The sequence below is a fragment of the Labrus bergylta genome, chromosome 12 (genome assembly GCF_963930695.1).
Source record: "Labrus bergylta chromosome 12, fLabBer1.1, whole genome shotgun sequence".
Taxonomy (NCBI): domain Eukaryota; kingdom Metazoa; phylum Chordata; class Actinopteri; order Labriformes; family Labridae; genus Labrus; species Labrus bergylta.
In genome coordinates this window covers 17,160,982-17,183,610 of record NC_089206.1, presented here as the reverse complement: position 1 = coordinate 17,183,610, position 22,629 = coordinate 17,160,982, and the positions used below count along the sequence as shown (strand labels likewise).

The window sequence follows — 22,629 nt, the reverse complement described above, 5'->3', positions numbered from 1 at the left end:
TGGGAGGGGGCTTGGGGCAGGATAAGGGACAGTTAGTCTATAAAGCCTGTAGACTACCCTCACCAGTGCCTCCTCTAAGGAGTAGAGAGTGAAGGAGAAGCAGCTGCACTCTGTTCGTTCTCTTTTTTTTTTGTGCCCACCGGTGTGCCTGAGCAGCTTCCTTTGGAAACATGTCAAAGGATATCCACCCGACCATGGACCCCACTAAGATGGGGCTCGGACGCTCCATTGCTGTGCTGACGTCAGGAGGAGATGCACAAGGTAAGCAGAAGATAAGGCTGTAATATTTCACCAAAAACAAATTGAACTGTTAAAATTGCAACGGTTACAGGACAGCATCTTTCCTGATGGTGTTTCTGATTGCACAACACTGAATCCCCACCAGCTGTAGAAGAGTCGGCTGGCATCTATCGTACGCACGCCAAATAAGTATCATGTTAAATTCTCTGACTGCATGACGTGCTGAGTGAGTTCACGAGCCAAAGAACAGAAAGGGCAAGAAGCATTTTTTCCATTGATCTGAGTGAAGGCCAGCTGTCAAAGAGACATTTGCAATAAATGGAGATTACATCATCATGAGTACACAACACCAACAGTGTTTGAGCTTCATCCAGCATACACTCAAATGTCTGTACAATGACAAAGCATATAATGATTTACTCATCCTGTATTTAAGCAATACTTACATCATCAAAAGATGCACATATAAACATGGTTAAAACAATTCCATACACACAACACATACTTATGCCTGTAACCACTACCTAATTTTGAGTTAAGCTGGGTGATGTCTCTGTTTTTTCCTCGTGCCATCTTCCTGTATCATCTTCCCCTCCAACCTGACCCTTACTCTTTATGCAGGGGCTTTATCTGCCTGTAAGTGTTCACCTATTTCTCATCTTCGGGGCTAATTTTAGTGGCTCTGACCTTTTTCTGGTATGGACAGAGAGAAACGCCCCCCCCCCCCCCCGATCCTCAGCTGCTGTCTGCTGAAACAAGAGCCGCCACATGCCACCTTGCTCTCTCACAACACAAGCTCACACTGTGGCCTTTAGTGTACTGCACATCCATGGTGCACAAGACATACAGTCCCCCTTAACTTGACCCCTGTCCTTTCCCTATGGTTATTTTTGTTTCATCTGTTGCCAATGAGAGGTCACTTAAAGGTTAAGAAAGGTCTGTAAAGTCTCCATGTCCTGATAAGAAATGTTGATTACATTGATCCCCTGTGTTGTAGTGTGAGTTAATAAGTGCTCACAGACCGTGTTTTCTGTGTGTCTCAGGTATGAACGCTGCGGTGAGAGCCACAGTCAGAGTGGGTCTCTACACCGGAGCAAAAGTCTACTTTGTTCATGAGGTACAGAATGAGTCTGCAGTCTAACACCTTGCCATGATTTTACAAATAAATACAATATATTGATGCACAAAGCGTAAGAGGATTTTGTTATGAAAGAAAAGTGAGTGTTTTTTTTGTTTTTTTCGCTGTCGCATGTGCTGGTTTTCAATCCATTTGAAGGCAGACCTGTATCTTGTTATAACCACAGTGTATGTTCATTTGTGCTGCAGGGCTACCAAGGTCTGGTGGATGGAGGAGACAACATCCGCCTCGCCACGTGGGAGAGTGTGTCCATGATGCTGCAGCTGGTGAGTGACGTGCAGCCGATTGAACACAGAAGAAAAACAGACTCACACAGCGATACCTACACACAGGAGCAATATGATGTTTTTGTAGTATAGAAACTAAGATATCTACAAGTCTTGTGGTTCTGGTAATATGGTATTAAAGTGTTGGTTCATCTAACAAGACATTCACTGGTGTCTAGCCTTTCTGATACTTTTGGTTAAGTTTAGTTTTCTTCATTTTGTTGTGCTGTTTTTATTGCTTAAAAATAACCACACCACCATGTCCTTAAACATACTTTGCAGTTACGAAAAAGAATACACAACAAAGCAAAAGTACACAAGTAGATGAATCAATGCATTCATCTTCATCTGTTGTTCTTTTGTCCCTTACATCACCACTTAACAGAACTGGAACAACATTGACAGTTTCACCCTTAAAACAGCGCTTGATTCTCCCTCAACAGGGAAATGAAACATTTGAAATGAGAGATACATTTATACTTCCACCTCAAAGGCAGGCTGCAACCTCACATGATTTTACAGTATTATGCAACTTGCTTCTCATCTTGATGTTTTTAGGGGGGTACAGTGATAGGCAGTGCACGCTGTAAGGATTTCCGCTGCAGAGAGGGCCGTATGACTGCAGCTCGTAACCTGGTTAAGCTGGGCATCACCAACCTGTGTGTGATTGGAGGAGATGGCAGTCTGACTGGAGCCAACGAATTCAGGACTGAGTGGAGTGGACTGCTGGCGGACCTTGTCAAAGCTGGTAAAGAGACAGAAATAGAGGTTTTGGGAAATATTAGAAGTTAAATATTTATATTACTTCAGGCTTTACACTCAGATGTGCCTTTAAGAACGTCATGGAGGTTATTATGGATATCTTTAATTCACAGGTACCATTAAAAAGTTCTCAACTCCTGCATGTTGGGTTGGTTATTGCTAAGGCTTCAAATATCTAAACACCTTTTGATACATTCAGATTACATATTAAACAAATATGTCTGCTCCCTAGAGGAGTGCTTCTTGGTCATTTTGGTGATTTATTGGATTTTCCAACAGCTTCACACTTTTTGCCTTAAGGGAAATATCTTGATCAAAATATTGAATGTTTGGCCATAGAATTGTGCACGCATCTCTCTCAGGAAAGCAAATTATCCTCTCAAGTGTCATATAATGCTTTATATAGGTAATATCCATAAACTTTGCTTTAAGTTGTGTGCATGCTAGCTTGCAGTTAGCATTGAGCATGTTGAGCCTCAGAGTTGCTGGCTGTACATTTCTTGTTTATGCTTTCATCCTTTACAGTGAACCTACATCGGGTGTAATTGCACTTTTTAATATTAGGTATTGTATATTTCTCTTTTCACCTGTACTACTATCAGTGACTGTTTTCTTTTCTGCAGGTAAGATCACAAATGAAGAGGCCAAGAAATCTTCCCACCTGAACATCGTGGGCATGGTGGGCTCCATCGATAATGACTTCTGTGGAACAGACATGACCATCGGCACTGACTCTGCCCTGCATCGCATCATCGAGGTGGTCGACGCAATCACCACGACTGCACAGAGGTAAAGCACAATTGCCACCCAACGTCTACCCACACAGTGATTAATTTCAACATGTAGAAAATATATTTCATAGCAGCAGGAAAAAACAGTAAAATGAGCAAATGGGTTTTGTTTGTTTAATTGACACTATAGACACTATAAAGATATAATCTCTGTCACTCCACAGCCACCAGAGGACGTTCATCCTGGAAGTGATGGGAAGACACTGCGGGTCAGTTCCTTGTGTACTTGGTCCATGTGTGTGTGTTGTCTATTGACAGGTACACATCTGTGTGTGTATAAACACACAACTTCACCGGTCAGGATCTTCTGTAGCATGATCATTGACTGCAGATATTTAGATTTTTGAAAATGAAAGAGGTTTTCAGTTCCCTTTTATTTGTGTTATCTTATAGCTTTCATTCATACTGGCATCAAAAGAAAATGAAACCACGACAGTTAAATGCTCTTTCTAGGCATCTTTTTAGCTAACATGGCAGACATGGTACTCACCATGTCCACAGTTTGTATCTGGATGGGAAACTCAGTGGCATCTCTTTTCCCCAATTCCCAACAACTTAAAGGGAAAAATACTTTTGAAAAATGCCACTCTTATGTTGTGCTTAATCCCCCCCCTCCTATCTGCTCTCTTTCATCCCAGTGTATATACAGTAGAACATTAAGTCCTCTTTGGCTAGTACTTTGGCTTTATCCTGTGTGTGTGCCCGTCTGCAGGTATCTGGCCCTGGTGACGGCGTTGGCCTGTGGTGCAGACTGGGTGTTCATTCCAGAGATGCCACCAGATGAGGGTTGGGAGGACCACTTGTGCAGGAGGTTGACAAATGTATGTGTGTCTGTATTAGCAGTTGAAGATGCCTGCCAAGCTGCTCCATCATTTTTTTATTCAAATTGCATCAATTACATTACTTTGATTGTTATTTGTTAACAGCAAAGAGCCAGAGGTTCTCGTCTGAATGTGATCATTGTGGCTGAGGGTGCAATGGCCAGAGACGGCAAACCAATCACATCCGAACAGATCAAAAAGGCAAGCACTTCTTTCTGATGTCAGTGTGATGCATTTTTATTCCGAGTATCACAGAGAACACATCATGCTAACAGGTGGTTTTGTTCGTCACCAGCTGGTGACTGAAAGGCTCGGCTTTGATACTCGTACCACTGTTCTTGGACACGTTCAAAGAGGAGGAACACCCTCTGCCTTCGACAGAATCCTGGTAAATTTCTCTAAAAACTACAAGTATAAAGTAAAGTGTATACCACTGCCTCTCCAGTCCCTACACACTACCGGAGATCTGACTCTGTGTGTTTGTGTTTGTGTGATCCAGGGCAGCAGGATGGGTGTGGAGGCAGTGATGGCGCTGCTGGAGGCCACTCCAGAAACTCCTGCCTGTGTGGTCAGCTTGTCTGGGAACCAAGCAGTCAGACTGCCACTCATGGAGTGTGTGCAAGTGGTACGTCACAGTATTTTCATACCAAATAAGAAACCACCTCATTTCTTTGTTGAGTGATAGGCTACTTGTTTTGAGGGTATTTCTTTCTCTCCTACATTCTTTCTTTCTCTCTTGGCATCAGACCAAAGATGTGACCGCTGCAATGGCTGAGGGCAGATTTGAGGATGCCATCAAGCTCAGAGGAAAGTAAGTCTTTGATATTCTTAAAATCCAACAAATGTTATAATGATTTCATTGCATTTAGCCAAGAAAATATTCAGCTTAAGGTAAAAACACAAAACAGCAAGCTCAGTAAACATGAGAGGAAAATAAGGGAAATAAACTCAATTTATATACAGGCAGAAATTAATATCTTCCCCAAATTAAATACTGAAAAAAAAAAAACAGAATGAATGATTTTAATTTTCACTGATGAAGTAGCACTGAACTTTATTTTTAAATTGAAGGAGTTTTGAGAACAACTGGAATACATACAAGCTGCTGGCTCACATCAACCCCCCAGATGTTAAGGTGAGGAGTGTCCATAATCTCTGAACTGTCTTTATGGACATTACATTCATGATTTAAACATATACACCAGTATTTTTGTTCCAATCCTCAACCCTTTGTCCACCTTATTGCTTCCTTTTACTGATAGAGCAACATCAATGTGGCTATAATGAACATTGGCGCTCCCTGTGCTGGTATGAATGCTGCCGTTCGCTCAGCTGTCAGGATGGGTATCATCCAGGGTCACACCATGTTGGCTGTCCATGACGGCTTCGACGGTCTGGCTCATGGACAGGTGAGTTTCCCCACTCTGTACCAGAATTTCAATTGTTACTATAAATGTGGTATAAATCTGTTAAGAATGATGTGAAACCTGATGTTTTTCATGGTATGATAGACAAACAAATAGGAAACAAACAGGACAAAACTTAAATCTAGACTACTTCAATGATGTTATTGCAAGAAATGGTAGCAGGGATGTGTATCAAAAGTTAATTCATTTCTTTAAAAATGTTTAATTGATTTTTTTTGTCCAAATGCCTAAAGATGCCCAAGCTTCAGTGTTTACAAGACATAACTTACGAAACATGTAGTGCCATAAGGAAACACAAATAAAACAGAGCACGTTTACCACTTAGTTTGTCAGATAAAAACTTCCCAAACTTAACATAAAAGGCTGCCATCTGTTGATTGCACTGCTCTTCTTGACCCATTTTCAGTCAGTATTTTGTCCTCATTGCAGATTGAGCCGATTGTCTGGACTGCAGTGAGCGGCTGGACCGGAAAAGGAGGTTCAATGTTGGGCACCAAGAGGTAAAACAAGTAAAAAATTTAAAAAAAAACGCATACAGTAAAACGTCGCTCCTTAGACTGCAAAACCTCACACTGTGCAATTTGTCTATGTCCCAAAAGAACTCTTCCAGGGAAAATGTTGGAGGAAATCAGCCAGAACATTGCAAAGTTCAACATCCACGCTCTGGTGATCATCGGTGGATTTGAGGTAAGACGTGTCAGCCATTCCTCACTTTTACAAATATAAAAGTCATGTTAATAATGGCTGATGCCACCTTTACAAAAAAAATGTCCTGAAATAGTTTAATTTAACCTCCTCCTTGTGCTGCAGGCTTATGTGGGAGGCCTGGAGATGGTTCAGGCCAGAGAGAAGTACGAGGAGATGTGCATTCCGATGGTGGTCATCCCCGCCACCGTCTCCAACAACGTCCCTGGCTCTGACTTCAGCATCGGCGCTGACACCGCCCTCAACACCATCACCTCTGTCAGTGCCTCAACAGCATACACACACTCATATATACAATAAGAATTAAGCTAAATATATTGCTCCTGTGTTTTTCTGCAGACTTGTGACAGAATAAAGCAGTCTGCAGCAGGGACCAAGCGCCGCGTTTTCATTGTTGAGACTATGGGTGGATACTGCGGCTACTTGGCCACCATGGCTGGTATGGCTGCTGGTGCTGATGCCGCCTACATCTTTGAGGAGAAATTCAGCATTAGAGATCTGGAGGTGAGCTGATGACTGCGCCTGTTTGTCAGGTGTTCAGGTTTTTAGAATCTCTGAAGCTTTAAGGCAGTGATGTGTTCTGATCGGGATGTGTGTATTTGGACCTGTAGGCGAATGTAGAACATCTCCTGGAGAAGATGAAGACAACAGTGAAGAGAGGTTTGATTCTCAGGTGGGTTTTGATCAGGTGTGACCCACACTTGTAGATGAGATGAAGTGTTTTGTTCCAATACCTGAAGTCTAAGTGCTTACTTCTGAGGCAACAAACTTGATTAAACGTTGTTTGCTGTGAAAAGGGCCACTTACTCTAAAGGCATATGAGCTAAGTAAACCTAAACATCCTTCTAGTAAAATAGTTTGCCCCTTGTTTGTTCTACATCAGGAATGAGAACAGTAACGCCAACTACACCACTGACTTTGTCTTCAACCTGTACTCAGAGGAAGGAAAAGGCATCTTTGACTGCCGCAAGAACGTTCTGGGACACATGCAGCAGGTCAGTTCATGCAGTGATGTGTCCAATCCACTCTAAGAAAACTGGAACAGATTTAGTCCTTTCTTCTTCTATTTTTACAATTCTAACAATAACACGCGTGTCTGTCTTTGATTGACTACAGGGCGGCACTCCAACACCCTTTGACAGAAACTTTGGCACAAAGATGGGGGCCAAGTCTGTGCTGTGGCTTTCTGAGAAACTCAAGGAGTGCTACAGGCATGGTACGTGAGCATTGGATCAAATGATTCTGTTGCATATTCTGAGAATTGGTTTTACAAAAAGATAGCAGTGAAATGTGATTTCAGTTCATTTATTTGAAGTACTGTACCGAGATATAATTTTGAAAGACTTTTACCACTTTGTACTTATTCCTGAACAACATGTCTCTTTGGGGCTTCATCACTGATTAGTTTGCAGATGCCTACTTAGACAAAACTTTGGATCAACTTCTATAAAAGCATACAATGTTGTAACAAATCACCAGTATGTGAAATAGTTAACATTTTGTACCACTAAAAATATTATAACATTAAAATGGTACTCTCATATTAAACAATCATTAATTAGGGTCCAGTTATATTATCAGAATCATATAAAATGTTAATTTTTTCTGAAAATTGACGACTGTTACTTTAGATAGAAGCTTAAACGTCTCTGTTTGTAAGTCCCATCGAGAGTTGGATGTCATTTCCAGTGACCTGTGTACATCTAGAAATGAATAAAGCATAACAATAAACAAAAATAGGTAAAACAGAGGGCTTTATTTATATAGTAGAAATCCAACAGAGAGACCATTTTAGTGCTTTGCATAAGGAATGAGAATGCAAAGAAAAGGATCAAAAGGAGCAGAACACGTTTAGTAAACTGGATTTGTTTAACTTCTTGTCCCCTTTAGGTCGTATCTTCGCTAACACACCAGACTCTGCCTGCGTGCTGGGCATGAAGAAAAGGGCTCTCACTTTCCAGCCTCTTGCTGACCTGAAGGGAGACACAGATTTTGAGTAAGAAAAATGTTTCGCCAATTTGACTTACTGTACTACAAGTAACATGTTTTATGGAGACTATATGGAATGACCCCTCCTCCGTCTGTTTCAGGCATCGCATCCCTAAGACACAGTGGTGGCTGAAGATCAGGCCCATCATGAAGATCCTGGCCAAGTACAACATCAAACTGGACACATCGGAACACACCGACATGGAGCATGTGATCAAGAAGAGGAGTCCACTCGGAAAATAGGCCACACTGAAAACTGCCAAACTTAGCATTTACAAGTCAGAGTGGGGAATTTTTCTGTTCCATTATAAAGTCTTCAATACATGTTCACATGCTCTGGTAAAGGAGCGACTGATTCCCCAATCCTAATCTTGAATGTGTTTTTGTTTCTTAGAATTCATTGTTCTGTTGCTCTGACAACTAGCAAATGTTTTAGTGAAGCAAAAAATGGAAGACATCAAGTAACAACTGAAAAATATACATTTAAAAAAACAAAACATCACTGTCTGTCCTTTGTATTAAGAAAGTAGAATATGACTTGTCTGAAGAACCATTTCAACTGAGAATCTTACTTTATTTACCCACAATTTAGTAAAACAATGCGGATGAGCTACTCATAAGCAAAGGTCGGGGCGCTGTGTAACCTGAATCTGAACATTCTGTGTTGACTGCAACATTTCCATCAGTAGATCTTTTTAGTGGACGTACTCCTGTTAATTTTAACACTTCAAAATACGTAGATTTAATAATACTGGTGATAATAAATTCCCTTCAGTGTTCTAAACATTTACATGTGATTTATTGCAGCTATGCTTTTAGATTAAGTAGAAGTTTTAGGTTAATATAGCTCACCCTTACTTTATGTTCAAAGCCTCTAAAATGCATATGAAACATGTCTATGAAGATTCCCCTACAAAATATCTAAGCACGCTAACTGTGGCATGCATAATCCAGTCACTTTTTCTTTCCTTATCAGTATTTCAAAGGGAGCCCAACAACTGGAGCCATTTCTATCTACAACATTGATAGTCCAATAAAAAGTGGTTTGACAACATAATGCTGTGTGGGTTATGTTTGATCAAGCTTTCTGTGGTCATTCAATTCTTCTGTCCTTCCTGATTTGAGCTATTCAAGAGGGGCAAACAAGGTGATAACATCAGTTTTCTTTTGATCTCAAACAAAAGACTACTCATTAAACCTGCTTGCTGTTCCTGAATATGGGCAACGAGGAAGCAGCGTTATTATTCAATCTGAAGAAATGTGCTACTCTGTAAAACAGAGTACTGGTAATTGCAGAAGAAAACAGATGTGCAAAAAAATTAAATTCTTCTTCTATTGTTACAACTGGACACACAATAGACATTATACTGTGACATACTAATAGCATAAATAGCTAAAGATTGAAGAGGTTACGACGTTTGGAGATGTAGGCTTACATTATATTTAAATTATTTTGTTTCTTAAAAAATGTGTTTCTTTCAAACTATGGTTTCAAACCAGGATAGGAGACAAACTTTGCTATTTTAGATTCCTTCCCAACCCGCAGTTGAGTCTTCTTCTAGAAACAAATCATCAACAATAAATACAATTTTTGTTAACATTTTTATTACATCACAATACAAACAGGAGTGAAAACCATAGGTGAAAACCCACAATCCAATCCATGGACATAAACCCCCCCAACCCCCCCCCCCCCCCCACACACACACACACACACACACACACACACACACACACAGAGAGAGGAGATACACATATAACAAATAGTTCATGTAAACCCTGTGCCAAGGACACAAACAGCATACATATCATTATACATCATCAATTTGTTAGTGCTACATCTTTAAAGGCTGTTTTTAGATCGGTCACCCTTTCGGCTTTGAAATAAAAAAAAGTAAGGTCGCTGGAATTTAACTTTTAATATCTTGAACAAAACAATAAAATATGCAGCTAAAATAAGTATTTAAATTATAGGTCTACTCCAGAATTTGGTATTAATATATAGGAACAATGACTTTTTTAACAGATGGTAAAAAAAAAAAAAGAAAAAAAAGTGCGGTGCATCCGGAAAAGGAAAAGGAAATGGTTTGTTGCAGAGGTCACCGAGAACTCGCGGTGGCAGCCGGGACGTCGGCGGACTGTGTGCGTGCGCTGAGGAAGGCTGCGTGTCCCCAGTGTCCGCTCCGGTCGCCCGTGTAGGAAGTGTGTGTGTGTCGTGATTGTTGGAGAGACAACCGCGGGCACCCTGAGGTCTAAGTAGAGTCATGGTTTTGCAAAGCTCACACCGGCAGTAACGCAACGCGCAGGTTTGATTCATTGAGCTAGCTGGCGTTAGCCCCGCTAGGCTGATTCACAGCACGCTAGGTCGTTAGCCGCAGTCGGTAGCTCACCAGCTAGCCGGCTAGCTAGCCAGCTAGTAGATTCAGTGTGCTGTCGAGCAGGAGACGACTAGTCACACCGCCGAGCCTTACCTTTTACTTCGGGAAGAGGAGGAGGTAGTGGTGGTGGTGGGGGGGAAGGGGCGCGCTGGGAGAACGCGAAGCGGGTGGAAGTGAGTCAGGAGCGGCTGATGAGTTCAGACCGGAGCGGAGAGCCGCCGCCGCCGCTGCTGCTGCTGCAGGAGGAGGAGGAAGAGGAGGAAGAGGAGGAGGAGGCTGATCCCGGACCGGAGACCGGAGGGAAGGACGAGGCTCCGCCGGGGAGCGAGAGAGGGTCAGGCGGCATGGTGAGTGAGGCCTTCTTATTAGCTTATTCAGCTAGCTGCAAGACTGGGAAACCCTGTGAGCACAGTTCGCACCCCCCCCCAACACCACCACCACTACCCCACCCCCCTCCTCGCCCCTCTCTCTCTCTCCCTGTGTGTGTGGAGTGAACGATAGTGATCGAGCTGCTAAAATTAATCCACATAAGACGCCTAATAAGGTAAAAATGTTCAGCTCGTTATCGACTTAGTGATCATTTGCATAATCACTGTCCGGTTGTGTTACACAGTAAAGAGGACAGCACACATACGGCAGCGTTTTGCACAGCTACTAACTTGATCACCAGCAGCCACAGGAGGATCATTTAGGAGTTTTTTTTTTGTTAGCTTAGCCTCTTGGAGCAGCCAAGCTCATTAAGTAGTTTGCTGAGTAATCATCAGCAGCCTGCAACTTAAAACTGTAACACCAACGTAGAATGACCGCTTCTTTTTTTTTTTTTTAAGCGGAGACGTATTGCTGAAGTTGTCCTCGACTTGTGTGGTGATGGATGTTTTAGATCGGCGGTCAAAGGATGAAAGGTGCCAATCACAAATGTTATCTGGTAGCTAATCGCGGCTTGCTTAGCTGACTTAGCTAGCGCAGTGGCATGCGTTGCAAATACCTTGGCCTGTGCTGCGCAGCAGGGTCAGCTGACATTACTTGGCCCTGTAACACAGAAGCGTGCATTGTAACCAACGTGTCAAGTTGCACGGGGTCATAATTGTTCGTTGTCGTTTTGAGTGACACCTGAGGCCTGACCTTTATTTTTTTTTTCTACCTGGAGAAGAAGAGGAGAAGTGTCTGGAGACGTGTTGTGTATCCGGCAGCTGGACTTGTCAGGCCGAGTGCTTCTGCAGGGAGGAGGTGGATTTGTTAGCAAGTGGCAATGTCAAAAGTGGGAAAACCTGGCAAACTTAACAGCTAGTGGCATTTTTTTTTTTTTTTAAAGATGTGTGCACCTGTCTCTTACTCATATTTGGGTAAAGCACACTTAGTTCACATCAGTATCCGAACGCCTTAATATGCACAGTATGTGATCTATTCTTGGCCCAGAGATCTTTGCAAGGGTCAGGGGTTTCTTCTGCCACTCCCCAGCCCAGGACATCAATTCCTTGAATCATGTTCATTCAAAAGTTGTATAATTGTATTAGTTTGTTGTTTGACCCTGTGTTGTCAACATTTATAACAAAATAGACATGCTGGTTTCTCAACACTTCAGTAGTTATTCTCCTCCCTATGATTTGACAGGGTTATAGACTGGTTAGTTGACAGGGGATCACGGGGCCCTATGATGCCCATTTCCCCGTATCTCTGGTGTTTGGACGCACAATGGTGTGCAGGTGTTTCTGCCATCCTAAGATTGCCCAAGCTGATTTCAATTAGTGTTTTAAGTAATTAATGCGTTTGTGACAGTTGATGGGCTTTCATGCGAAGTGTGAAGATGTAGTATCTCAACAACTTTAATTTCAGTTTCTGTCAAACACTTGAGGGATAAATGTGCACCTTTTTTAAACCTATACAATACAGATTTGTTAAGTTTTGTTTTTTTACACAAATTGGTTGTATATTTTCATGAAGTCAAGGTGTTTTGTTTGTCTGAAGGAGCATGATTGTGGCATCCGGCCACTAGTATTTTATAGTTTAGTCGGAGCCCGTTGTTTTATGCTCTATGTTTCCCGTCGTTTTCCAGGCTGACGTTTATTTCAAGGGCAGTGGTTCTTACCATTGAGAGCTAGAGAAAGTTGTACTGCATCAAAGTTGCTCAGATCTTGCTGCTCAGTGCTCAGTATTGGATTTCAATCTTACCTCAGTTTGTTTGTGTTGTAAACAAATGAGTTTGAAACATGCTGTGTGCTGTCTTGTAGTCCAAGACTAATCTAATGCTGGTGTAAGGTCACTCACTAGAATATTAAATGCATGATATTTTGTGGAGTGACAATTTAAATTGCAGATAAAACACATAAAATCTGTGTGAATACAAATATTAGTGTATAAACTATTCAAATGCAGAAGTGTCAATTAGACTGTTTGTGTTATTTAGCCTTGACTTGCTCTTGCTGTAACTTTGCTAATAACGCTGTTTCTGCTTTTAAGGTCACCTCTAAGGGCGCCGGTTTGAACCCAAATGCCAAGGTGTGGCAGGAGATGCCTGTGGCCTCCAGTGAGGCTGTTACCAACAGTCCTCATTGGCCCCCTTCGGACATCAGTGAAGGTGCAATACACTGCCATTGGCCCGATTTATTAACTCCTGGGGAACTCATAATAGAATTGATCACAACTGAATGAGTTTTAAAGTGGAAAAAAAAAAGTTCATTTTAATGTATAGAAATACTTTTTTGAGAAGGGGGGGACACTTGTACTTTCTAAACAGACAAGCTAAAGGAGCCCTTTGTTGTTTCTAAATGAAACACTACCGTGTTCACAGGTTATTCTGAGCCTTTGTCTGCTGGGTGCAAGCAGTACACTGTGGGATTCACGGCCCTGGATGACAGCAGCTCCACAGCAACAGCTGAGATAGCAGTTAATGGAATGGACCCTCCAGAGTTGGGATTTTCCCCCGCCGAGGCCACCACGGGGACGTCAGGTCAGTCACGTCTCCAAACATCAACTGCAACTAAGAATTATTCTTCCTTATAATCAAAGTAAAAGAGTCTGTAAGGGATTAAAAAAAAAACGTTGAGAAAAAAAGTTCTATGGTCTGATATCATAGTCTCCACAGCTTTAATAAGAAACATTTCTGTGAGTGATGTTACTCAAATATTCTACACATAGCAGCACGTTTTCCTCTACCAGTCAGAAGGTGGGTATCCCCATCAGGTGATTTAATCATTGGGTGGAGCCTTATAAGGAAATTAGAACCTGCAGACTACTGTCTCTTTATGTCCACTGGTTATACTTATTTCTACTATACTGTGGAGCCCCACAACACACATGTTTTCACAGGCTGAGAATAAAATGATACACAATCTATTTTACCCAACAATTTAAATGACAACAGAGTGTTTAAAAACTTATGGGATTTTAGAACTGAACTATGACCACAAGGCAAGAGGATCAAAGGCATTAAAGCGTGCGTCTTGCATGTAAAAAAAGATAAAATAAATGTAGGCGATATTAAATGAAGTGCTTCCGTCTATGTCATATTTACTAAAACGCAGCAGCAGGGAAGACGTTGAATTAGTTGAGTGAGTGGATCTGTTGAAGTGTGACTAACAATTCTGATCAGGGAACAGCCCTATCAACAGTAGATCTAAAACTGAACATTATAGGCCTATTTTTTTTCTACGGTGAGCATATTGCCTCACTTCCTGTTTCTTGCTGCTACTGTGTTGTTCAGTGCTGTCTCTAGTTAACGATAGAGCTCTAGCCAAATTGTTCATTTTCATGAATTGCTTCCCAGTTTAGACCAGTTATGTTGTTTCTTAAACTGGTCATTTACCTGCTATTTTGTAACATAATATAACAAGGAGTAAGGTCTTTTACCTGCTTTTCGTAAAGTGCCTTGATATAACATTTGTTATGAATTGATGCTATACAAATAAAGATTGATTGGTTGTTTAAAGTTGTCTTCACAGTAGAACAGTTGCGTTAAATCATGTCTAACTGGTCGTTTTGTTTTTCACCAGATTCCAAAGCTGATGAACAACCGGTCTCCTCGGAGAATCTACGAGAGTCTCTGAAGAAAGAGCTGGAGTTTTATTTCTCTAGGTGAGAGCAAAGCACTCAGCCCACCTTTGCATACTTTATGGTTTAGAAAGTATCCCTAGTTAGCAGGCGGCTAACTTGCAACAATCTGTCTTGTTCTAATTCAGAGAGAACCTTTCTAAGGATTTGTACCTGATGTCCCAGATGGACAGTGACCAGTTTGTCCCTATTTGGACTATAGCAAGCATGGAGGGCATCAAGGCCCTCACCACTGACATGGACCTCATCCTTGACGTGCTGAGATGTAAGTTGGAAGTTTAAGAAGTTTTATTTTAAATCAGTCGACGCGAGTCTGTGGTGTGACATAATTACCATGAATTTTCCTCAGCCTCTCCGATGGTACAAGTGGATGAGAAAGGAGAGAAGGTGCGTCCCAATCACAAGCGGTGCATTATCATCCTGAGGGAGGTCCCTGAAACAACCCCTGTGGAGGTAAAACTAACTTCTTTATATGCTCAAAAAAACAAAGTCTTGGGAAGCCCCAAGTTGTGATTGGTATTTACCTCAAGTGTGAGACTATTGTTTGTATCTGTTTCACAGGAAGTGGAGGCTCTTTTCAAAAATGACAACTGTCCAAAGGTGATGAGTGTTGAGTTTGCGCATAACAACAACTGGTACATCACATTCCAATCAGACACAGATGCTCAACAGGTAATTCATGTCAAGTTGCGCTCTTCTCCACACTGTCTGAATTATTCAGCTGATATGCAGCCTCATGAATTGCTTCATGATCCTCTCTTATCATCTTCCAGGCCTACAAGTACTTGAGAGAGGAAGTAAAAACATTTCAGGGAAAACCCATTATGGTAAGGTGGCTAACACTCCTGAGTCATTTTGGAAATGCCCCTTGTTGTGAAGCTGATTTGAGTCATTTAACGTTGATTTATTTTTGTCACACTGTCAGGCAAGGATAAAGGCCATCAACACATTCTTTGCAAAGAATGGCTATCGTAGCATGGACAGCAGCCTGTACGCTCAGCAGTCCCAAAGCCAGTCCCAGTACAGCTCTCCTCTCTACATGCAGCACGTCTACCCCCAGCAGCAGTACCCAGTCTACGGCATCGTACCTCCCACCTGGACGCCTTCGCCCACACCGTATTTTGAAACTCCTTTGGTGAGACCCACTGCTATGAAAACAACCACACTAACTCAAACCTACACAAATTCATTCCTACTGCTTCTTTGATTTAGATGTGGCTGGATGTTTAGATACATCTCTCTAATACTCATCCAAAGTTTTTCATGCATCGTGTTAAAAACACAAATGATAATGTCGTTTAAAAAAAATCAATTCTGGCCCTTTTTTGTAAGCTGTTAATTGAATTACTTCACAGATTGTTGGATTTAAAGGTTTTTAAATGTTGTCTTCTTAATTTGTGCAGGCACCGTTCCCCAACAGTAGTTTTGTGAATGGATTTGGCTCTGCCGGCCACTACAAGACTGGTTCCAACTCTCTTAATATCACTCGCCCATTCAACAGAAACCGGTAAGAACATTTCAAAACGCTTTTTGTTACTCTGCAATTTTGTTGGCATAAATCATGTTCCACTTGGAATGTATGACCACTTGTGTCAGTGTTTGGTAGATATAAAGCGTTAATATCAGATCATCTGCAGTTGAATTTTATCAAAGGAAAATGTAACCTCTGCAGGGAATTGATCCCGTCTTTTTTACTGTCCCCCCTACAGCGTCCCCCTCTATTCAAGAAAGAATGTAATAAATGCCTTCAGGTACCACTACTATACTGTACAATAAGTTTCATCACTACCCTCATCTCCTACCATACCGCAGCAGCCAAATGAATCCATAACGGGGCGTATGCCTTCTACCAGGCCGATTTTAAAAGCCATTAATCCCTTGAATCAGCGTGATGAATGTTTGTTGCCATTTATTGGACATCCTGGATTTTTCAAGTCATTTGATTAATGAAGTCTTGCTTACTACAGGGCAGCAGCTTCTGATTCTGATTAACTGGCTTTTTTAGTAATGGCCGTCTTTGCTACAATTTGTCCGCCTTCCATCGACATTGTTACATGTAACATTTTCTCTTAATGCTAACTAACCTCCCATTCAAAAAAAATATATATATATATGTTTCGTGGTTTTGTCTTTGTTTTATGGCTGCTCTTTGTCAGTGATTGTTACTATGTGCCATGTGATGTCGTAACAAAGAAACACTAACGACTTTTAGAGGCCTTAAAATCCTTGGCAAAGAGGTGACAGTTTAGCAAGATTGTTCAGCCCCAACAAAGCAACTTCACAAAGACATATCTGAGTGGATTCTTCTCGAGTCACACCCGATGATGAGATCAAGATGCGCATAGAGGGACAACAGAGAGTGGAGTATCTGGCTTTAACTCTATCTTTCTCTTCCTCTTTTCTCTCTACCCTTCACTTCAAAAGTCAGGTGCTTCGCTCTCCTCCCAATGAGCGTTCAGATTATGAGATCTGAGGGTGAAAGACTCGTGGGAAGATCAATCAGTGTGTCAAACTGACAAAATATGCCAAAATGTTGTTCATGACGCATCAGGATAGAAGTACCCTTTCTTGGTTATACATGGGTGTTGTTGGCTTTTTCCATTGAGTTTCCATTTGTTGTTTGCAGATTGCAAGAAAAAAAATACGGTTTTCTAACATCAGTGTCTTCACTGCTTTAACCAACTGAGCACAATGTAGGCTAAAATCCCCCAGCATGCCTACACATCCACCATAAATGACACAGCATGCTGTCTTATTCCTCCACCAGTGTTTCCTTTGAACACACAGAACTGTTTCAACCTCTGTGTTAAGAGCTAAAACTTTTTTAGATAACAAAGAAAATATGTTTTTTTTTTTAATATAAATGTTATCAAGCTCCAATTGTAGATTCATACAGGTGGGTAACATTAAACTGGATCTGATTTTCTATAACAATTGCTGAACATAATTTGATTCTAACATTACCATTACTCAGAGAAAACTTCCTCTCACCATGAAGCTGTTAAAACTGAATAATACATTAAAGAGACAATATTGACCCCCAATGAAGCCAGCTTGGTGCAAAAAGCTTTCCAGGAAACACTGGTTTCTATCTGATTCTCGTATCAGTGTTAACGTAATATTGACCGTGCTAATACCTTTTCCTCTTTGCAACAGAAACCATGTGAAGCCCCCGGTGAGAACAGGAGAGGTGACCCCAGCCTCGATAACTCCTGTCCCGCTGGATAGTCTGACTGGATTGCGCAGCCCGCAGCCCCCCACTCCTGTTGCTGCCTCCACCACTAACCCAGTCCAGACGGCCTCTGACCTGAGCTCAGCATTCTCTCATCTCTCCTCCTCTTCCTCCTCTTTGGACCCTAGTGACGACAACAGCATGGCCGGACGTGGAAGGTAAACCTGTGGGATTTGTGCCTAGCTGTCATGGCTCCCATTTGAATTAGTGCTTGACTAATCAAGAATTATGGTTGTTGATTTACTTATTTTGTGTTTTAGACGGAGCACGACATACAGGGGAACACGAAGGAGGCGAGAAGATGAACGTATTACGGTAAAGGACAATGTTTATGGCTTCTAGGCGCTTTAAAAAAAAAAAAGGAGTAAATTCTGAAAATCCTGAGGTCTTACTGTTTTTATTTTATTTTATTCCTCAGAGACCTATACCACTAACAGAGGTCAAAGTTTCTCCACCCAAGTTTGATTTAGCTGCTACCAATTTCCCACCTCTCCCCGGTTGCGTGGTCAGCACACAGGGGGAGCCCGTGTTGGAAAACCGAATGTCAGACGTTGTTCGTGGTTTGTACAGGGATAAGGTAAGAAGAAATGAGACACATACAGACAAACTGCACCAAGAGTATTATTAAAATGTGATCTCTCAGGTGTAATGTGTGCTCCCCCCTTGAATCAGAATATATTTCTGTTTGTTTTTTCAGACTGAACAAGCCAATAAGGAAGCCACTGTGAGTCCTGCTTCAGGCCAAGCCCCAGCCACAGAAGAGGCTGTGGCTGTGGCTGTCTCAAGTCCTTCTCCTGCTGCTGTGAAATCTGCAACACAACCACCTGGACCTCCATCCACTGGGTACAAATGTCTCAATAGACTGTGCAGTTACAATTTCAATTGTTGATTTTGAAGTTTCCCGTTTTCACAACTGCACTCCTTAAAGTGTCTAGAAACTCTAATGCAGAATGCCCCTGAACTCATCCTGAGTTGCTTGTTCACACATGCACCTCACAATGGGGGACTGTCCCTGTCGAACAGGACAGATCTCAGGAGGCAAGACGCATGTAGGAAGACACGTTCATAATATTAATAAAGAAGGGATGAAGTAACTACGGAATGAAAGACATGATGAAGCAGTTTAATTTCATGCACAGAGACGGTCTGAGTTCGGGTGAAGGTCACACAATAAACGTCACAAAACCCTTCCGTTCACTCGCAGTGAAATCCTAAATATTTGCTTTATATTTTAGAGTTGAGCTGTTAGCATTCATACATGCAGCTCACTCTAAAAATTCTGGATGTTCTAAGGAGTTTTGTTCAGGCGTGAAAGCACTATGACAGTGGTAACTAGAATGTCTTCATCTCATGTCTTGCAGGATCACTCGCCCGGAGAGGAGGGTTGAACGTGCAGAGCCCCCAGCTCCAGCTCCAGCTCCCAAAGTGACTCCCCGCCCGCCAATTCAAACAGCTGTAAACCCACCCTCCTCCTCCTCCTCCTCCACCACCACCACCACCACCTCCTCCTCCTCCTCCTCGTCGCAGCCGGTGCCTGCCTCCAGGCCTCAGCCCTCTGCTGCCTCAACCCCAGTGACACCCAGCACGCCAGCCCCTGCTACAGCTGCTCTTTCCACCCCTGCACAGGTGAAGATCTGGTTCTTTTAATGATAGCCTTCAATTTATTTTATGGTGCAGAGTCGTCTTCCCAGTGATGAGATCTACTGCGCATAGAGGGAAAGTATGGTAGTGGACTTAATGGCTTTGGTTCTCTTCTATCTCTACCTACCCTCTCACTCCTCTCTCCTCCTCCTTTATCTCCCTCTGCCCTTTCCCACCAAAAGTCCAGGATGTTCACTCCTACCCCGATGAGCGTTAAGATTATGAGATCTGAGGGTTTGACGAGGAAGGTCATGAATTAAATGTAGATTTGGAGTCCGAGTTATAGCTGTTTCATTCTGTGATTTTCTTTTTTCCAATTCTTGTTTAAGGAACCTCGTAAGCTCAGCTACGCAGAGGTATGCCAACGGCCACCCAAGGACCCTCCCCCTGCTGCCCCAGCTCAAGCTCCCTCAGGCACAGTGTCAGGCCAGCCATTACGCGAGCTGCGTGTAAACAAGGCAGAGGAGCCGGGCTCCAGCAGCGGGGACAAACAAGAGAAAAGCCACGACAGGGAGGGGGGGTGGGAATGCAAGGAGAGCCGGCCACCGCGTGAACGTGACTCTCAAGGCTACTACCGCAGCAACGGCCCCAGAGGCACTGGGGGCCTCAAGTTTCGGGACCAGAGGCGCCCGCCTCCGGCCCGACGCAGCTCCCCCCAAGGAGGCTACCGGCACACTGGCAAAGAGCAGAATATCCCGCCAGTATCGCCAAAGTAAAAACTGATTATGAATAGAAAAAAGTTGTATGAATATATACATGGATATATATAATTATATAAAAATGAATAACAAAAGCAACAACATTATGGTAGCCACCTCCCCCTGGAACTTGTCAAAACAAAAGCTTTTAAACTGACAAAAAGACCAGGACATCCAGGACTGATGAGCAAAATGACACCTGAAGAACTTTAATGAGTGATTTGAAAAGGAATATCTCTGTTGGCCTCCAGTGTTCTACTTAAAGTAATTTTAAGTGATTTATCTGGAGGCCCTCTCATTTATGCTCTGTTAGGGAGAGGTTGGATGCTGGGCCGCTTAAACGGCCCTCTACTTTGTTTTCTTTTTGTTTTAAACGAATAGATGTCTGCAAGAACAATATGCACTAAGCAGAAAAGAACATGCATATATGTCATGTACATATACAAAGACATCACTTACACGCAATGAGACATCAGTTTGTTTTTTCTTGTTTGCTTAGGTTTGCAAGTATGACTGAAGGGTTGACTGATGTCTGTGTATGCATTGATTGTTAAGCAAAATGATTGAGGTGCTGCAGTGTGCTGTTGCACTGATGTAATGAAATGGATGATTTATTTGATTTTTACATCCGAAATTCAGAATTGTCGTCCTGAAACTGGACAGTGGGATCTTCTAATGTATAATAATGACTTGTGTCCTAAGGTGGTCTTTTGATCTCCGTTCATAATTGGCTAAAATTATATCATTCAGATATCAGAAGCTGTCAATGTACGCCGCAGTCAGATGTGTGGTTTTGTTTGAAGCGGAAATCGACTTTGGGGGATTGCTGGCCTGCTAGCCACGTGAACCTACTACTAGCCTGGTCCCAAGTTTTTCATGTCAAGTTTTTATCTCTCTGAACCGAATACTCTGATTCAGATCATTGTCATGTTGATAATCAGTCAGGTTCTCTGTTTACATGTTTGTTTGGGTATTAGGTTGATGTTTTTCAGGAGTAAAGATGGAATTGGTTGAAGTGGTGACGTTCGACTGTTTATTGCACCTGAAGGTTTAGTTGAGGTTTGGCTTTTCTACATCATCACAGGATATCCAGGTTAGGCTTATATCTGTGAATTGTTCTGAACAATGGCATAGTGTCAAAATTAGACTGAGTGCTGTTAGCTAAAGATGATAGCTACATAATATTTGGCAGCCAAGTTGTGGGTAAAAAGAAAATTGGAACATTTTCACGTGCTATGTGCCAGCTGCCTACAATCATAGTGCTAGAATAAAGTTTGATTTTTATTGACGAGATCTGCTTAATAATGTAGTCTTGGGGACATTTTTGGCCCAGTTAAACTGGATTTTGACGAAGCTGTAGAGGTGTAGTTGCCTATGCTTTATTGTGATAACCCTTCACTAGAAACATGTGTGGGAGAATGTAATTGTTCTAGTACAGAATTTACAGAGGAAGGTTTTGACAGCAGGTTTCCACCAAACTGTTTTGTGCTTTTAGGGTGAGTTTGCTGTTTTTGTTTTATTTTTTTGCCTTTTTTTAATTTTTTTTTTTTTTTTGAAAAACAAAGAGGCTGACTTAGAATTTGAAGTTGGACTCACTGTATGTATTGCTTTTTAAATGTATTTATTTTAATTCTGATGCACAAGGCTTTTCTCCCAATCTTGGTAGGCTGGTTTCCCCAAAGTTGTGTGAAATCGCATTGGCAAAATAAAATCACGCATATGACATTTATATACTGTCCTGGATGTCAGCTAAGTGAAAAAAAATACTTGAGGCATTGACTATGGATTTAGTAATGCAGTAAACAAATAACCAATCACTGGGGTTGTATTTCTTTTTCATTAATGAGTATGAGCAGCTAGTGGTTTAGAATAATTAAATACATGCACTAACTTGTTTTTAAAGAGAATCTTACTCATGAGTAATGTGAAATCATATTAGAAGCATATGGTTGATGTTGACAGGCTTACAAATATCTACAGGAAAATGCTCCCTCCTCCATATGTTTTTGTTATTTTATGTTAATTTGGGTTGGGGTGGCAAAAAGGAAATGTAGTAATGGATAAACCAAGTGTTTGAGACACAATCCTAGACCTGTATGACATGTCACCAAAAATAAATTATTTTGATTTGGCTTTCAAGTGTTTGATTCTTTGTTTGTTTTACTGTTTGTTTGTTCTCCACATTCATTACCTACACCAACAGAAAATTAATCGGCAGCAAAAAAAAATCAAGTCAGAGGGTCAGTAATGGAGTGATAACAGATGCAACCATAAGCAGCTTGGAGCTGAAAAATCTACCAGCTTGGTTTATTTGGGCCTAAAAAGCTGATGAAGTCAGAGCATAGGTAAAACCGTTTGTTTACCAACCTTTGATCAAAAATGGGATGTTCAGGTTACTATCACATTTAACAGAAAAGCAGCACCCTGACCTTTTAAGAGGATGGAAGTGGGACATTTGCTCTCTACAGTTCATGACACATAATGATTCTAAAAT

The 22,629-nt window shown here is 41.8% G+C and overlaps 2 protein-coding genes across 4 annotated transcripts; both read left to right on the top strand.

Annotated features, from left to right (window-relative positions):
* The first annotated feature begins 52 nt into the window (after window positions 1-52).
* On the top strand, window positions 53-8,636 carry LOC109994782 (ATP-dependent 6-phosphofructokinase, muscle type). The gene is made up of 22 exons (XM_020648252.3): window positions 53-261; window positions 1,284-1,357; window positions 1,567-1,644; window positions 2,203-2,392; window positions 3,030-3,195; window positions 3,362-3,406; window positions 3,910-4,018; window positions 4,124-4,219; window positions 4,314-4,406; window positions 4,518-4,643; window positions 4,765-4,829; window positions 5,090-5,153; window positions 5,281-5,427; window positions 5,875-5,945; window positions 6,045-6,132; window positions 6,256-6,408; window positions 6,490-6,654; window positions 6,762-6,823; window positions 7,034-7,145; window positions 7,267-7,366; window positions 8,041-8,146; window positions 8,241-8,636. The coding sequence occupies exons 1-22, from the start codon at window positions 171-173 to the stop codon at window positions 8,380-8,382; spliced, it is 2,343 nt and encodes a 780-aa protein (XP_020503908.2). The 5' UTR covers window positions 53-170; the 3' UTR covers window positions 8,383-8,636.
* A 1,578-nt stretch (window positions 8,637-10,214) lies between these two features.
* larp4aa (La ribonucleoprotein 4Aa) lies at window positions 10,215-22,267 on the top strand. 3 transcript variants are annotated; one of them, XM_020648281.3, is made up of 17 exons: window positions 10,215-10,864; window positions 12,975-13,092; window positions 13,306-13,464; window positions 14,507-14,588; window positions 14,693-14,829; window positions 14,914-15,017; window positions 15,126-15,236; window positions 15,338-15,391; window positions 15,490-15,699; window positions 15,968-16,071; window positions 16,274-16,315; window positions 17,721-17,954; window positions 18,057-18,111; window positions 18,215-18,373; window positions 18,494-18,639; window positions 19,158-19,422; window positions 19,767-22,267. In XM_020648281.3, exons 1-17 carry the CDS (start codon window positions 10,709-10,711, stop codon window positions 20,151-20,153), a joined length of 2,523 nt encoding a protein of 840 aa, XP_020503937.2. In that variant the 5' UTR covers window positions 10,215-10,708; the 3' UTR covers window positions 20,154-22,267. The 3 variants fall into 3 exon arrangements, with proteins under 3 accessions (XP_020503937.2, XP_020503938.2, XP_065816971.1); XM_065960899.1 differs by lacking the exon at window positions 10,215-10,864 and adding an exon at window positions 11,391-11,419; XM_020648282.3 differs by lacking the exon at window positions 16,274-16,315 and having other exon boundaries at window positions 10,217-10,864.
* Window positions 22,268-22,629: the final 362 nt, after the last annotated feature.

Coding starts and splice junctions, on each gene's coding strand:
- LOC109994782 (XM_020648252.3), top strand. CDS start 171: ATGTCAAAGGATATCCACCCGACCATGGACCCCACTAAGATGGGGCTC. Junction 5,154..5,280: donor TCAACCCCCCAGATGTTAAG/GTGAGGAGTGTC, acceptor TTTTACTGATAG/AGCAACATCAATGTGGCTAT. Junction 6,824..7,033: donor AAGAGAGGTTTGATTCTCAG/GTGGGTTTTGAT, acceptor GTTCTACATCAG/GAATGAGAACAGTAACGCCA.
- larp4aa (XM_020648281.3), top strand. CDS start 10,709: ATGAGTTCAGACCGGAGCGGAGAGCCGCCGCCGCCGCTGCTGCTGCTG. Junction 14,830..14,913: donor CATCCTTGACGTGCTGAGAT/GTAAGTTGGAAG, acceptor AATTTTCCTCAG/CCTCTCCGATGGTACAAGTG. Junction 15,700..15,967: donor CGTATTTTGAAACTCCTTTG/GTGAGACCCACT, acceptor TAATTTGTGCAG/GCACCGTTCCCCAACAGTAG.